Raw genomic sequence first — 17,770 nt, forward strand, 5'->3', positions numbered from 1 at the left:
TTAGTTGCCAGGGTGCTGGAAGAGTGACTGACAGATCTCACCCTAACATTAACTATGCAAACACATGTTTTTTGAATAAGGCTATATCTTACCATCCACATGCCAAGACTGGAAGAGTCCTTTAAGGTCTACACTTAAATTATAAATGGACAAAAGTAACTTTTTTTGCATCCAAGATTCACAGTTTCTTTCAGCTTCCACAGATGTAAAAGAAAATAAAATAAAAAACTGAAGCTATAAATCAAAGTCTAGGCTTAAAATGCCCTTACCTACAATTATCACCATAAACTATTTCCTTGAATAGAAATCACACGTTTAGACTTGTTCGTCTAGGTTTCTTAGAATATAAAAATGTACTGTTTCTTACTCTTCACATTGAGCCTTTATACTGATCTTGTTATTACCTGAAATTAACTCTCACCCATTTGTCTGCCAAGTTACTAGAACACCCTGGCCTGCTAAAGAGAAGCAAAACTATATACCTTTCATTAAAATGTATACTTTAATATTTAATCTAATTATAAATGTGAATATGGTAACATGAAGGTGAATATAAAGTTAGGGGTTAACTTTATGCAGAGTTGGAAAATTAAAGTTTGTGGTGTAAGTCTTGCCAGTCACAATATTTTCTGATTTTATCCAATTGTCTCTGAGCAACAGTGGAGTCCTATTGCCTTTTTTTTTTTTTTTACTAATGCTTAAAGCCTAGTATGAAATGACAAGACTACAAGTTATTAGAAGAAAAATTAATTTCATTATTGACCTAAAACACACAGAATGAAGTAAAAATCATTGAAAATGATAAACATTGAAGTATAAAGATTACTGTATTAAGAAATACTTAATTACTCAATTAAAAATCATAAAGGACTGAGCTAGCTAGTTCTTAATTTGTTCAGTTTTAAAACACTTTTCAAGGATTCTGAGCTCATTAAGCAACAAAACTCCAATAAAATGTTTCCCTTGATTATTTTATTCATGGATCCTTTGGCATAACATTATCAAAGAATCATGATTTACTGAACCTTGTCTTATTGAGGAAAAAGTATCTATCTATTGGTTATGATTAGCTGATCTAAACAACTTCATGAGCATCTGTTCCTATGAACAGAAGGGTGATATGTAGGTTATAGTAAAGAAAATGGAAACCAAGAATGGCTCATTTACTTCCATATTACCAAAAGATGAGGTCTAATAATAATAGTAATAATAGTAATAATGATAATGACCACTAGCATTTATTCTGTGCTTACTCAGAGTCAACACTCTGCTAATAGTGTTACACTGATTATATTATCTCATCTTCATAGCAATTCTAAAAGGGGTATTACTATTAGCTGTTAATTTACAAAGAAGTTAACTTTGGCACAAAACGCTTACATGGCTTATCAGAGGTCACTCCCCTAGTAAGTGGTAGAAGCAAGATTTAAACTTGTTCTGCTCAGAGCCCATATTTCTAGCTACATATTATATGCCTTCAAGTATAAGTAATTTCTATTCATCCTTTTAATTAAAACAAGTTACCTAGATTTACCTGTTTTTATTTTCATTCTTTCTTTTCTTCCTTTTTCCTCCAGAAACCTTCTGCTAGGGTAAAGAAAGTATTTGGAAAATTCAGAGAAAGCATATTGAGGAGAATATGCTGAACACATATGTATATAAAAATCTACTTTAGAAGCAGGTTGGCCAGATTAAAGAAGGAAGATTTGGAGTTAGGGCTATATGGAATGTAGCCCAGTATCTGCTATCTCCATCCAAAGATTTGAAGATTCCAGAAAGAAAGCTCTCCATAGAACTGAGGATTTAGAATTAAGGATATCAAACTACTCTGTAATAAGTATCTGTTGGAAATGTTTTCCCACATTTCATGTCTTAACATTAAAGCTTTATCCACTTATAAACGCATGCAAAATTTGATTTATTTAACTCAGATTTGTTAGTTGATTTAAAAGTACTGATTCTGGGTACATAATACAAAATTTTGTGCCAAAATTCAAGAGCATTAAAAGTAGGTTTGAAGGTGAAAAGCGGTACAATTCTTATATTATCTTCTCACATGATTTAGACCATCTTTAAAAATCAGCTGTCACTTTTTCAAAAGCCTCATTTTCTTTATCAACATACCTCTACTGGGACAGAGAAAACTCTGGTTCTCCAAATGTTTCTCTTCAGATAGGTTTGCATCTACTTTAAGAAGAGAGTTGTTTCTAGGGACCCTGTGGACAGACCGGGTGGACTCAATACATAGAAACTGGAATTTAAAAGGTGTGGCTTCATTTCTAGCATATGCTGTTCGTATCTTCTGGTATAAAGGGAGGAGTCCTCTCCCTTTTCTTCTCAGACTCTATCAGATGTTCCTGACCTCCAGAACCCTTACCCGGCTTGCACTTCACAACTGCAGCCATCCTTCCTCCAATTCAGGAACCTCTCCAGATCACTTTCTTTTTGTCTACTCCATGACTTTCTATCCTTAGTTTTTCTGGTTCCTCAAATTGCCAGTTGGTTTTATTACTGAGTGCCACTGGTCACTGCCCCATTTAGATTGACTCTTTGATTTTTCAACTGCCACTGGATTTCAATCATTGGTGCATGACTTTTGGCATCTGTCCTCTACTTTTAAATATCAAGGTAAAAGTTTCCCACTGCTGAGCTCTATTTTAGTTCTATGGAACATGTCCTAACTGGAATTGCCTTTCACTTATACTCCATCTGACAAAGGGATAGAAATTACAATTATTTCCTTTATTAAGATAGAGTAAGATATGCGGAGAAAGTAGAGGGATGGTGGTTGGAAAGAGAAGTAGCCATAACACCAGAGTGAAAACCTTAATCTATTCACTAAATATTACAAATATGGAATTTTATTAATTAGAATTATGGAATTTCACTAAATTTTATCATTTCTTTTCAAAGACACTATTCTCATTTCCTATTGCCTAGATCCTGTTAAAAGAGAAACGAAGTATGGTTGTTTTGTATTCCAAATTTGGCTGAATTTCAGGGAGAAATGCAAGACATGAACTAAATTTGCATCTTTACAGGTTTCAGTACTTCCTGGAAATATACTTGTTAGATAAATTATGAAATAGCATTTTTCCTTATTGTTTAAATCCTGATTATTAATATGTTTTCATTATAAGATAACAATACCTTAAGTTTGTCTAGAATTTAGATTCCATTTTTGGGACACATGTCTTTTGTCTACACATTAACTAGAATATAGCATTTTACTATATCCCAAGTAGACTAGATCCTCAGGTGATATATTGTATGCAAAGCAAATGTAAATGCTCACTGCAAATTTAATAAATGGTTACCATCACAGTTTCATATTCAATTGAATTTTATAAAATAGCAACATTTTGAGGTGGTTGCTATCATTTTGATATTTCTCAGTTGAGGACTTGAGACACAGTGAAGTGGCCAGCTCCAAATAATGTTCAAAAAAGTGTAGAGATTGTCTTGAAACTTTATCAAATTATTCTCTTTTAGATAATTTGCACATTGGAAAATATTAGTATACTATTATGCAGAGAAATTATGGCTGATCTTTCCCAGAAATTGAAATAGTTGAATAAAGTTGAAAGTTAAAATAGGACTGGGCAGCGATGAACATGGATGCTCTGGTGGTAGAGGTTCTGGCAGCAGAGGCAGTTCTCAGGAACCCCTTAAACTACCAGAGAGAGCAGGCCTCCTATGCTTCTTCCATCTCAGCCAAGACAAGAGCCACGCAGGCTGATACAACTCTGAACAAAACTGTTGTAACCAAAAATGTGAAAGGTTTCAAAATGGTAAATAGTCCTCTGTGTCTGAAGTATAATAAAATGCATATATGGTATACTAGAGTGAGGTATTATGGGAGAAAAGATTCAGAAGGTAGATTAGCTCATCTAACAAATTACAATTTTTTTCTCAACCATGTTCCAGAACCAGGATAAACAATAGAGGCATAAAGACATGGCACTCTTGCACCTGGGAAACTCATTCTAAGAGAAGAGGTAGTAAAATAAGTGTGTTATTACGGCAAATGCAATGGCTGTTGTAAGTTCAGTGGGAGCGTGATAGAAGGAGCCTAAGGAGACATAAGTAGGTGTTTGTGAGGATCTGAAAGATGTGCAAAAATACTAAGTGATGAAGAAACACTATGTGCAAAGGCATTCATGGATTAAAGTTCATGTTTTAGGAGAAGTATTATATTTGGAACAGAATATACAATAATTGGGGACTACCCTAGAAATGGCAAATTTTAAAAATCTTAATAAATAATAGGATGGTTGCATCATATTTAAGGTTTCATGCAGCTCTGTAACTAGTCCAGATTTAACACACATTCTCCTCATTCCTATTATCAGAGCATTTTGCCACAGACCTGGGTTTTCAGGCTAACACATGAACTTAGTTAATAATCACAACTCGTTTATTTTCATTGGGCTGTTAAATACATTTCATTCTGAAGTAAGGAGATTAAAGAAGTATGAGCTATATATAGTCAAAAAGGCTAAAAACCACAGTAACTAGAACAGATTTGCTTATTGGCATAGGTAACTGAAGGATGTCCTCTGCTCACATTACTAAGATGTCAGGATTTTTAACAGATGTTATTAAGATGCCACAGTAATACAGAGATGTATGTAAGCTGAGAGTATAATCGCTATGAGGATTGAAGGCTGGTGATTTGACTGTGTTGAAATTACTCCTGTGTCCCTCTAATTTGTCACATGACTTAATGTTTAACTCTGTTATATGGTTTTAAATCTGGGTTCTTGACGATTTCTTATTCTTTTTCTTTTCATGAAGTGGATGATGATTTGTAAACTGACTCTTCATGTTCCTAAACCACTAAGCACTTTAAAAATTAGTTTCCATGAAATAGAAGTGGTTTCAAAGGAAGTCTTGGCTCAAGTAGCTTCTGTTTGGGGATTTTGATTGCCAGTATATTCATTCAAAGAAAGATGGTGATTTCAAAATGATTCTATTTTTACTTTGATATCCTCCCTGTAACTCTACCATTTTCTCCATGCTTCTTCCCAGGGTCCTCCTCTTGTTTGTCCTCAGGATGTGTTGCCATTAGCAACTGCTAAGACCAGCCCTTCTTGTTCCATCAATTACCAAATCTTAGTGTAAAAGTGGAAAAACCTTTCAACTATAATTGTTTAAGGAACTATTTCCACACATATTACTAGTGGTGATCTTTAGTATTCTTTTATAACATGTTGACATAAGAATAGCAGGTAAGAATCAAGAAAATGATATTGGTTATTTAGCATAAAGTAAACCAATATAATTAACCTTAATAATGTGGACACAGCGTTGGATTTTCATGTTGCTTTCTTGACTTATTAGTCCACTTCATTTCCATGCAAACTTGAACAACAAACATGAACTGAATGCTTATTTTTACCAGGCACTGTGTTAAGTGTTTAGAAAATGATTAGAAGAATCAGAACAAAAAATTCTCCTCCTGAGAAATTCACCAACTAGAGGAAGAGAGAGAAACACAGGATTATTTTTATAAGATACTAGAAGAATTCACATGATGCAAAGTTAAATCTCTCTTTTGTGGGTAGAAAGCAAACTTCATTTTTATGTATTAGGGACTCACATATTTCAACATAAACCATCACTAGAGGATTTAGATATGTTTGGCATATATCTGGTGTTTCAAAAGTAGGGACTCATCTGGAATTTTATGGCATGAGAAACCAATGAGCTTTATGGGAAAGAGGGGTAACAGGGTGGGTTAAGATGCATAAAAAAATCAGTTCATATCTCATTGGAAGATTTTTTCGTCAGCCCTCTCCTGTGGTCTTTAATGAGAGAAAAGGAAAAAAGAAAGATATGAGTCTCTAATTTTCTGTGAACTGCATATATGGTACACAGCATGTGTGAGAGACATGGTGATGGTGGATATAGGAATCCTGGTGGGCAACACCTTCCAACAAATGGACCAAAATAAAAGTAGGATAAGATGCCATGCTTTGGCATATATTGGCAATGCTGACAACAGCATACACACCATGTCATCTTCTGCACAGGCATTGGCAATTTTGGCCTGGGCACGGGAGCCCTGGCTGCTTTGGCAGCGTCTCTGTGGCTCATTGCGACTTCAGTTTCTCAGTAGCCATCTTCTTTCCATTATCTGAAGTAGTAGAGGAGAAAATGGAAGGTAACACATGCTCACTGAGAGGAATCATTTGTGAGCAAATGTGTGATACTCTTTGGGAACACAAAAAACTAGGCTGGTAGAGTTTGAAGGGCTCTGGAAAACCTTGCAACACTGGATAAAAGCAGAACAGGGAGCATTATTTTGTATTATTTCAACACCACCTAGACTCGGTTTTTAATTTCTTCTTTCAGGTGACTTCCTTCTAGAGAAAAGTAAGTTGTACTTATCTCTTGATTGGGCCCTTATTGATGTATTCCATTTTCTATTATACTATCAAAGTAACATGAATATCCACATGACAAATATACAATCAGTTCTAACAAATAAGTGTTATTTTCCCTTATATTATATAATGAAAATCCATTGTGTTTTACTTTTTATTTTGGTGTCCAGGAAACTCAGAGTACACTATATATATTATTGGAAAACAATGGAATCCTAGTACTGGAATTAGCAGACTTTTTCTAGAGAGCCAGACAGTAAAGAATTTAGGCTTTCTGGATCATACAGTCTCTATTACAAGTATTCAGCTCTGGTGTTGTAGTGCTAAAGCAGCCAAAATAATACTAAAATGAAGGGGAGTGACTGTGTTGCAGTAAAACTTTATTTACAAAAACAGGCATCTGGCTGGATTTGGCCTTTGACTGTAGTTTGCCAACTCCTGCTTTAGATGATAATATCATTATGCGGATACATAGTAAAAATATCACATTTCAAAAATATGATTCATGAAATTTATTATTCTTGTTTTAAAGCCATAGAGTTACAGAAAAAATGTAGAGTTGAATGGGCCTTCAAGTTAATCTAAAAGGACTTGACTTTAGGGAGGGTGAAGAACTTGGGAGACAAAGCTTAGCTAGGGAGTCAGACTTGGAATATGAACACTGCCATTTTTCTTCCATGGGTAGTTTCTCTCTCTAAATCCTACTTTCTTCTTGTGCAATATGGAGATATTAATATTTTACCTTAAAAGCATATGACAGTGGTTAGTATTCACAAAAGTTTAATGACCGCCTAGTCTTTGGAGTACATCATTTTGGGCAGGAGAAACAATAACAAAAATGGAAAGCTACACACAAAGCCTGCTCTTACAGGTAATAATATTCTTTTGGGGAGAGAGTAGGTACCTGAAGGTAGCTTATGTGCAGGACCAAGTTGTGAAGGTCTTTTATGAAATCTACTATTTTAGCATTGGTTAAATATATGACCTTTAAATATCTGTTCAGTATTAGAGGAGATACTGATGACTGTGTCAGGGGAAGGATCTGGGAAAGAAGAGATGACAGCTGGTGCTATATCTAATCTACCAACCAAAATTAGACTATTTAAAAAAGAGGAGACTAAGATACCTTTATTTGTCAAGGTCAAGTGCTGTTTATTATCGTATGTCATAGGGGCTTGAGAGTAACTTGACTTTGATTAGAGAAATAAAGTTATGGTTTTCCATACTCCAATTTCTGATTATATGCACATGTGCATTTACATATATACATGTATATAAATATACATAATTATACATTCTCATATATAATTGTGATGCATAATACATATATGGAAGAGAAGGTAGAGAAAACATATTTGCAGAGATTAATTAAATACCATGAAGACAACACATATATAATCATCACCCAGTTCAAGAAATGGAATATTGCCAGCACTCATTCTCCTTCCCACTCACTATTTGTTCCCACTGAACAAACATAATAATGATATCACTTTCCAATATTACCCTTTAGTTTTGCTTTTATTACCTTTCAGGTTTTAAAAATTTCATATAAATGGAAACATACATTTGACTAAGTTGCTTCTTGACTAAGTTGTTTTGATCACTATTAGACTAGTGACATTCAAACGTGTTGCTGACTTTAGCTGTATTTTATTTTCAAATAATTTTATTACCATATAATAGTCTAGTATAAAAATATGCTGTTCATTAAATATCCATTCTTCTGCCATTGGGTTTTTTTTATGCTTCTTGGTCATTATGAATACTGCTGCTATGAAAATTTTGTATATACCTTAGGGCATGTTTATAAAGTAAGGTGTGTTTCTTCAACTTTAGTAGAAAATGCCAGGAGGAGATGTTATAAATTATTCTGTTTAGTTATTTTCTATGGATATTCTATGTGTTTTTGAAGCTCTGTATTCTTTAGGGGTCAGGGGCAGTCTTCCAATTGGATCACATTTGCTGATCAAATTGATTAATTTTTTTCTACACTTGGTGGTTTTCTTGTTTTGTTGTTCTGTCAGCTACTGAATAACCTGCATTAAAATACCTCCCAATTATGTATTTGTGTATTTCTTTTGGTAGATTTTTCCTTTTTTGCCTCGTATGTTTTGAGATAGTGACATTGTCTATGTATGTATAGTTTATGTCTTCATTCTATATAAATCCTGGTGAATAACCTTTGACCATTTGATGTTTCTGGCTTTATTTCTAATAGTGATCTTTTTATATTAAGGTTACTTTGATATTGGTAGAACTTTAAAGCTTTTTCTTGGTTAGTGCTGATATTCTATAACTTTTTCTAAATTTTTAACTTCAACCTTGCTTTACTCTTATATTTTAGAAATGTTCTCTGTTGGTGGTATATTATTTTTTGAATCACATCTTTCCTTTAACTAGAGCACTAAGTACAGTTATAAGTAATATAACTATTGACATAGTTTTATTAAAATCTCTCATCATCCTATTTACTTTCTATTTGTCCCTTCTCTCTTTTCTTGTCCCCACCTTCTGCTTCTTTTGGCGAGATTACATATTTATTTGATTCTATTTTTTCCTGTTATGTGAAAATCATTTATTTTAATATTCTTTTTGTGAATATTTTAGGAATACAATATCCTTGGCTTATAGTCTAATATTAATTGATACATTTTTACCTTAAAAAATGCAAGGGACTTAAAACATTTTAAACTCTTGTTACCACTATATTACAGTTATATGCAATTGTTATATAGTTCAATTCTTTTTCTCAATCTTTAAATATATATCTATGTACACACATATATAACACATACATATTTAGTCCTAAAACTATATGTGATATAGTAATTATTATTATTTCATGCAATGTTTATTAGTCACCCAGATATTGACCACTTCCTTTGCTCCTCATTCCTTTCTGCACCTCTGACTTCTTTGAGATGATTTTACTTCTACTTGAAAAATACCCCTTGTCATTCATATTGTTTCTTTAAATATCACTAAACTAAAAATTACTAAATCACTAAATATTACTAAATCATTAAAATATTACCACATTAAATATTACGGTGATATCCTCCTAAAAACCACCCATATTAGGCAGTATAGGCAGAAAAATGACCATTCAAAGATGCCCATGCCCTAATGCTCTAAAACCTGTCAGTATGTTACTTTCCATAGCAAAAGGAACCTGCAAATATGATTAAGGGTACAGACCTTGAGAGGCTACTAATCTGGATTAACTGGGAGGGTCGAAGTTAATTATATGAGTCCTTAACGAAGACTCTTTCTTAGCTGTAGTTAAAGATGCAATTTGAGAACTGCTCTTGCTGCCTTCCACGGCGGAACACAGGAGCCCTGAGCCGAGGCATGCAGCTGGCATCTAGAAACTGGAAAAGGCAAGGAAACCGATTTTCCCTGAAAGTCTCTTTAAAGGAACGCAGCTCTGCCAAACACCTTGGCCTTTATTTGACTTCTGATCTGTAGAGATACAGATGATCAATTTGCGTTATTTTAAGCCACTAAATTTGTGGTGATTTGTTATGCCAGCAATAGAAACTAACCTAGCCTCCAAATGAGTTCACCATTTCTACCTCCCTTCATGGAATTATTTTTTCATACTACTCCAGTGTGATCTTATAAAACAGAAATCAGATAGCTACTAATACTCTACAGTTGTATAAAGTAAATGGATAATTTTATATTTATCTCCATTTTATGGGAAACGGAGGCAGGGCACGTTACAGAAGTTGTCTAAAGTAAAACGGTTAGCGACTTTCAGTGCTAAGATTCAAAATTATGCAGTCTAGCTCCAAAGCCATATTCTTAATAACTAGTCCTTACTGTTTTCCTTCACTTTAATTCCTTGTTTGAACTCCTTTACATCTCATGTTGAAATAAATTTGAACTGTTAACATTCAGTTTATCGTCTGATACCTGTGTATGCCGTACTTTTTCTCTTTGATGCCTTTATTTCAACCACAGTGGTCTAACCTCACCATAGCCCACTGTTCGGCTTTTGCATTCATTTTTCCAGATGCCTGGAATGAGTCTTCTGTGAACTTTGCAAGTCAAATCCTCCTGATCCTTTAGTTTTCTGACTAAAATGGAACATCCTCAAGGAGGCTCCCCATGGCTAATTAATCTTAGAGTAACTTCACCAAACTTCTTGTCCAGTTTCATTTTATTTTTAGAATTTTTCTATATTAATATTATATGATAACACAAAACTTATATGTTAATATTGCCTCTTTAATTTACTTTTCAGTTTATATAGTTCCTTTCTCCTAACTAGAAAAAAATTTCCACAAAACGTGGGGTCATGTATTTCTTCCATGCTTCCTTACTTCACCAAACTAGAATAGTGCCTGGAACCCAGAGGGCATTTAAATATTTTTTATAAATGGATTGATGATCTCATGCACACTCATAAGTATTTTAATGTACTTTCTACAGTAGTTGAGAAAGAGGTGGTATGGGATTACACAAACCCACAGATATTTCATCTGTACTAATGCCAATCAATAGTTGTGGAAATTGCATATATTATAAAGCTTTGCAAATATATCTATGGTTTAGTATCCCTATTGTCTGTATTTAAGGTGGGTGGATTGGAAGGCAGATGTATTTTCTTACTTAAGGAAGGTAATGAATAGGACTAAATTATCCTATGCAAATAAGGGACAAGGCTTCCTGAAGGGAAGAGAGATACAGACAGAGGAAATGATTTAATAGCAGCTGCCATGCCACAAGGAGAGGTATTAAAAAAGTTTTGTTAGCTGCAATTCCATTTTTACAAATTGTTACCCCCAAAATCTTCAACCAACATCTACTTATTTCAAAATATTGTAAGAGGTTTTTTTTTCCCCAACATGTTTGGTTTTGCTTCATTTCCTTTTTACTTACTTATTGTGATTATTATGACATTTGAGACTGGACTATGTTAGAGTTATGTGCTATATATAACAGTAAGGCTACCCATAAAGGCTCCCTTAAACTAAATTTATTTCTGCAAAATTTATCATGTATGTTATTAATAATAAAAAAAACAAAACAAAACCATAGTTCTGCAGAGTCTCAGTAACCAAAGAATGTCAGGAGAACATAAATGTAAATCTACCAAGCACAGTTTATTCTCATATACTTTGGTTAATCAAATGTCCTAGTTTTGAATCAGTCATGTATAATATGCAGAAATCTCACTTCATTTCCAAGAAAAAACAATGACCAAAATAAATCAGAAATTCTAAAGCCATATTACTGAATCTGTAGGAGATGGAGAAGATACCTCAGGAACAAGTTTTAAAAGTCTAATTAGTGCTCTGATTTAGACACCTGAAACAGTGGATGTAAGAAACTGGAACAGGGCATCTTGAATAATTCAACTAACTTATATTATGTGTATATGTATATATATATATATATATATATATATATATATATATATAAATATAAACACAGAATTATATATACATATGTTATATATATGTGTAACACAAATTTATGTATACAAATGTACAGTATATATACATATGTATACACATTTTTGTTATATATACATAAAAATACTTCACCATTATTTTAACTTTGAATTACCATTATCTAACCTATTACCTGCAAGCCTGGGCCAATCATTTTCCTTTAACAAGGTAAGAATTGAGACATAGCCAGGTTAGTAAACCATGTCTTTGCTGATTTATAGGGCTGTTATGAAAATTAAATACATATAAAAGTGCTTGGTAAACTGTAAAGAACTGTGTGGTTTTAGGTTTTAAATAATGTTTTTGACATACCAGCCAATATATAGGCAGCTTCATATAGTAGAATAGTAGATAAGAGAGTTTATTTCATTTATTAAGCATAAAATAATAGTTAACACTTATTGAATGGCTATTATGTGTCCAGAATTGTACAAATGCTTCTTAGGTGAGTTTATTTAATCCTTTCCAAACCTTAAGTAGTAGATAATACACTGATGTGCAAACAGATGAAGTCTACCTGTGGGCACATTGTTCTTATAAACTATTACTATAAATTGGTTTAATTTCCATTAAGGGCAAAAATAAAGAGAGAAAAGACTGAAAAAGAAAAATCCCACCTTAAAGTATAAATTAGGATGACATCCTTATTGAATTATAGTTCTCAAAGTTTCAGAAATGTTGAAGAATTCCCTTGTATTGACTCAGACAATGACTGCAGACAAGCCTCATACATTCAATCTACAAATATTTATTAACACTAAGTATGTGCCAGATACTGGGCCACACTGTTTATTAGGTCAAACACAAGCTCTGTCTTCATGAGCCTATTTATCAGGTGATGAATGCAAATCAAAATAATAGTGATAGAAATTATAGAACATTTTTATGATAGGGAAAAACATTTTGTGATAGGGGAAATAAAAAATGCCAAGGGAACAGAAGTAGAAGGATATAACCTTTCTAAGGATCCAAGAAATACCTGTCAAGGAAAAGATTAAGCTAAATCAGCCCTAAAGGTAGAAATGGATGATATGTAGTTCCAACAGCAGAAGCAACGTCTGGAAAAATCTGAGATGTGAGAATATGGTATATTTGAGAGGCTTGGTATAGTCCTCTCAGAGGCTATACCAAGAAGACAGTGTAAGAGATGGGGCTAAGTGGCTTCATGATATTAAAGAAGAGACATGCAGGGGAAGATCATTAGAGGCTTATTCATCTTAGTAAGGAATTGAGATTTTTATCATAAGGGCAGTAGGAGTCTACTGAAAGTTTTTAAGCAGATGAGAGAGATGGCCCAGTAAGTGACATATAAAGGTTGCATAACTGGGTAGAAAATAAATTAGAGAAGAAGTATACTGGATATAGTGGAACCCTTTATAAAGGTGGTATAATACAGGAGAAATGTAGTAACAAACTGGGCAGTGAGAGAGGATACATGAAATAGTAGATTGACCTGAGAGCTAAGAAAAAAAAAATGACAGAATGACTTATTGGTACAGTGGGTATTGTTGCCACCCAAATCCACTTTTTAGGGAGTGCTGCCGCTAAAACTCCCCAGCTGCAGCTAGGAAGTGGTACCTTGCCCAAGGTTGCATCCTAGGGTGGCCCATGTCCCATGACTAATCAGTATGAGGATATAGATATTCATTCAGGAATAACCATGGAATTGACTGAGGCTTCCATTGAGACTGCATCTCAAACCAAATATTCCCTCTATACCATTCTGTTTCCTTCTCTTCCTTTTCATAGCTGTTGATCCCAGGAGTACTTCCTAGTAAAATTCTGAACACTAATTGCTGACTCACAGTTTGCTTCCCAGGGAACCCAATCTATTGCAATTGGTTATGGAGTTGGGGAGTGCAAGGGAGAGCGGTAATTTAATAGAGGCCTAGATTTCTGCATTGAAAACTGGGTAATAGACAGATAGGTTATTTGATCAGATAAGGAATCCCAGAGGACAGGTGTATTTTTAAGAAGTTTTAGGTGCCCATGTAACATCTAAGTGGAGATAGTCAAGCATCACTTATGTCTTCAGATCTGCATCCCAGGAGATAAACCATTGGAAGCTGAGTAAAGGAGGTAGGTAAAGGAATTAGAAAATTGACTAGAATGATTGAAATTATGATTGGGTTCATGGGAAAACAAAATGACTAGAATATGAAAATGCATTATAAGCTGTACACTCTACTGGGATGCAACTTAATTTGGCAGATGTTTTATATGAATTCTTATAAAAATGAGAAGAATTAAGAAATATATCATGGCATTCTACTGTTATTTAATATGAGACCTAAAGTTCAATTCGTTGGTGAGACTGTCTTCTACATTACAGTCTCTGTCTTGAGACTAGTTAAACATGTTTCTGCAGAGCTCAAATTTAACCAGCTAAGAGGAACCAAGAAAATATCCCAATTTATTTGACAGAAATCTAACAAAAAGAATGCATCCCCAAATATATCTCTGTATGAGAAAAACATTATGGTACAGTGGAAGTTTGATTCTGGTTTTTAAGGTCAAGAGCATATTTGGCTTTTGTGTGGGCCTCTATTCAAAACATCTGTCTTTATTAATGATGTGGTAGAAAATGTCATGTAAGATTTGGCACCTAGGGACTGGCTACCCTAAAAGCCAACAGAGAAGAAACTCTTTAGGTGCTTTTTTGATCTGCCTTGTAAAGAAATAAATCCATCTTTGGTATCCTGAGAATTGACTGGTCAGAAAATTGTTGCTGAATAGAACACTCATGACTTATTTTTTATTGACCAGAAATTAGATCATAGACCCAATTTTTTAAACACAGGGAAAACAAAGTAAGATCTGTGGCTGAGAAATCTAAGTGGATAAAATGTATTCTCTATTTTATTTGAAAACATATTAGACACACAGAAGATAGATATTGTAATTATGGGTTGAATAGAAGCTCCACATACAGTATTTATTAATATGAAACATATTTATCTGCCTACCAGGGGGAAAAATTTTTGCATGGACCATATCCTTGCAGTTGTGGGAAGTAGAGGCTCTGTGCTGGATCACTTCTGTTTGGCCCTTCAGAATCTCTGCTCACTTTTCTCACCTGTAGCTCCTTCAGGGAGGCTGAGCTTGCTGCATGAGTGGCTCCTTGCCCTCTACATTCAGTTAGTTTTGTCCACTTGGAGGCACTTCCAGGAGATCTGGTTAGTGGAAGGGAAGTAAAGTTAGGGTTCCATTCTCTCGGTCAATCTTCCTCAGGAGCTGTGATGGTCTGGCTCCTGTCACAGTGAGTCACAGCTCCTGTCAGGTGCCCTTCTTTCTCTCTCTGCTCAGAGCTTCTCCCTTACTGCATTCCCACAGGACTCAGGGTGGTGACACTACTTCATGAATGTTACTGGTCTCAGGGTGCTGAGCTATCTCTTACAGTTTCCCTGTACCAGACCTGTAGCTTTGCCAAGGAATTCGTTTTTGAAACACTCCTCCAATTAGTCAAGTTGAGGGCGTCATTTTTTTTCCAGCTGAGACTCTAAAACAACCTCTCAGGTAAAGGTTACTAAATTACTATTTTTTAAAATTGAAGTATAGTTGACATTATAATGGTTTTAGGTGTACAACCATAGTAATTTGACATTTATATACAACACAAAATGCCCACCACAATATTTATTGTTCTTCAAACCTCAAAATATTGGCTTCAGAGGTGGGATTTAATCAGCTTTAAATAGTATTTCTAAATTCTTTTGCAACCCTTTGGCTAGGCTTCTAATTATATACATTCTATAAATCAAGGATTTATTTATTTATTTCTAATGTATACATGGAACTGAACACAGAGATGAATTAAACCCTAAAGTGGCTCTCAAGATGCTACAGAAGGGTAGGAAACACGGAGCATATTAAAAAATGTGGATGACGGGCTTTAGAAATTAAGCACATTCCATACTTCTGATTTCTAATTTCATATTTGACTTTGTTTCTTTGACCTCCTTTAGTTTCAGTCTACATTTGCCTTCTTTTCTGTATTTGTGTTTTCATGTGTTTCTGGTAATTTGGGTAGCTATGTTCTGATTGCAATTACTTCTTTACTTAAAACTATTTCCTAATTTATAAACATTGAACAGTACCCATTGGTCCCCTTGCTTTAAAGAATGAATAATTTGTGTACATATGCCTTCCTACATCCTCTGCTGGCATCCATTGGCTCAGTTGTTACTGAGTGGTACTTCCACAGTATAAAGATTTACAACTTTACATCCTCTTCAAAAACCATAATTCTCAAAGATATTTAATCTTATTAATGTTTTTTTTAAAAATTCAGTGCTTATAGAGTTTTCTTTTACAGCATAACTTCTTCCATTTAGACTTATCTTGGGTCATTGGTTATGTTGGTGAGTTTTGTTTTAATACATTTTATGAGCTCTTTTTATAGTCTAGAGATAGTAATTAGTATTAAATGTTATAAAGATCTTCTCCTGGTCTTTAACCCTTCTGTTGACTTTGTGACATCTGGCATAAACACAAATTCCAAATTTTAATGTAATCAAGTTTATCAAGTGCTTCTCTTATAATTTGTATTTTTTAAAAATTTAAAAAGAAATTCTTTTTATTAGCTTTAAAGTTTTACTTTAAAGCTATATTAACTTCATAGCTTTTTAATTTTTAAAAATTTTTCTGGAGTTCTTAGTATCTTTTTTACCAGACAGTGAGCCAGTATCCATAACACCACTTACTAAGAGGGGCATTTTCCTTTCAGATGTATGTTAATATTAACTAGTCTTTATTGAGCCCTCACCCTATGCTTATTAGTGTTGTTAGTCTTTACTTGACTAATCCTTACAATCCTATGCAAAGGCACTACTTTTTGTTTATTATATATATATATATATATATATATATATATATATATATATATATATATATATATATTTAACGTCAACTTTATTGAGGTATAATTAACATATACAATTTTAAGATACATATAAAAATGTACATCATAGTGATTTGACATACATATAAATCTTGAAAGGATTCTTACAGTTTAGTTATTTAACACATTCATCACTTCACATATTTACCTGAGGGCATTAGGCTGAGTGAAATAAGCCAAACAGAGAAAGGCAAATAGCACATCCTATCACTTATATGTAGAATCTAAAATTTCAAATGTCCAACTCATTGAAACAGAATTGAAAATTGGTTGCCAGGATCTGGAGGGTGGGGGGCATAGGGAGAGGTGGGTAGAAGGGCACAAACTTGAAGCTATAAGGTGAACAAGGTCTGAGGACCTAATGTAAAACATGGTGACTAGAGTTGATGACACTGTATGTAGAGCTGAAATTTGAGAAGAGAGTAGAACTTCAATGGTCCCACTAAAAGGAAGTAAGCAAGCAGGCACTATTTTATCTCCTATTTCACAAAAGAGGAAACTGAGTGAGAGAGGTAAATAATTAGACTCAAGTCACATAACTAAGTGCCAGAACCAGGTTTGGATGCAAACAGTGGGTTCTGTAACCATGCCTTTAACCCCCACGTTCTGCTCATCTTTATTCCATATGTGCACATGTATTTTTCTAAGTTCTCTAATTTTTTTTCAGTCTAGTTATTTGTTCCTGAACTAGTCCCACAATATTTTTTATTACTGTATCATTCAATATATCATAATATCTGATAGGATGAATCTTTTTTCTTCTCTTTCCAACTTGAAATAACCATCAGTGGACCATTTTGTTCAAAGTAAATTTTAAAATAATTTTCCTGAGTTCCTACAAAAAGGTCTTTCGGATTTTGATTAAAATATGTGTCTATTTTACAGATTAACCAGGCTCCTCATTGACATGTTTATGTTAAAAATTCCATCCAAAAACATGAAATCAATCTCTTTAATTAGCTCACGATTTATGTCCTTTATATCCTTTAATACAATTAACATTTTTTTCTCTATAA

General features: G+C 33.8%; 1 protein-coding gene across 1 annotated transcript in view; it reads left to right on the forward strand.

The window, feature by feature from the left end:
• Nucleotides 1-3,608: 3,608 nt before the first annotated feature.
• Nucleotides 3,609-17,770, forward strand: part of LOC140848274 (protein NYNRIN-like) — a 109,051-nt gene continuing 94,889 nt past the window's right edge. Inside the window, exon 1 of the mRNA XM_073230474.1 lies at nucleotides 3,609-3,791. Within this exon, the coding sequence (XP_073086575.1) occupies nucleotides 3,609-3,791 (183 nt within the window). The remainder of the gene's footprint in view (nucleotides 3,792-17,770) is intronic.

The sequence above is a fragment of the Manis javanica genome, chromosome 3, assembly GCF_040802235.1.
Source record: "Manis javanica isolate MJ-LG chromosome 3, MJ_LKY, whole genome shotgun sequence".
NCBI classification, from domain to species: domain Eukaryota; kingdom Metazoa; phylum Chordata; class Mammalia; order Pholidota; family Manidae; genus Manis; species Manis javanica.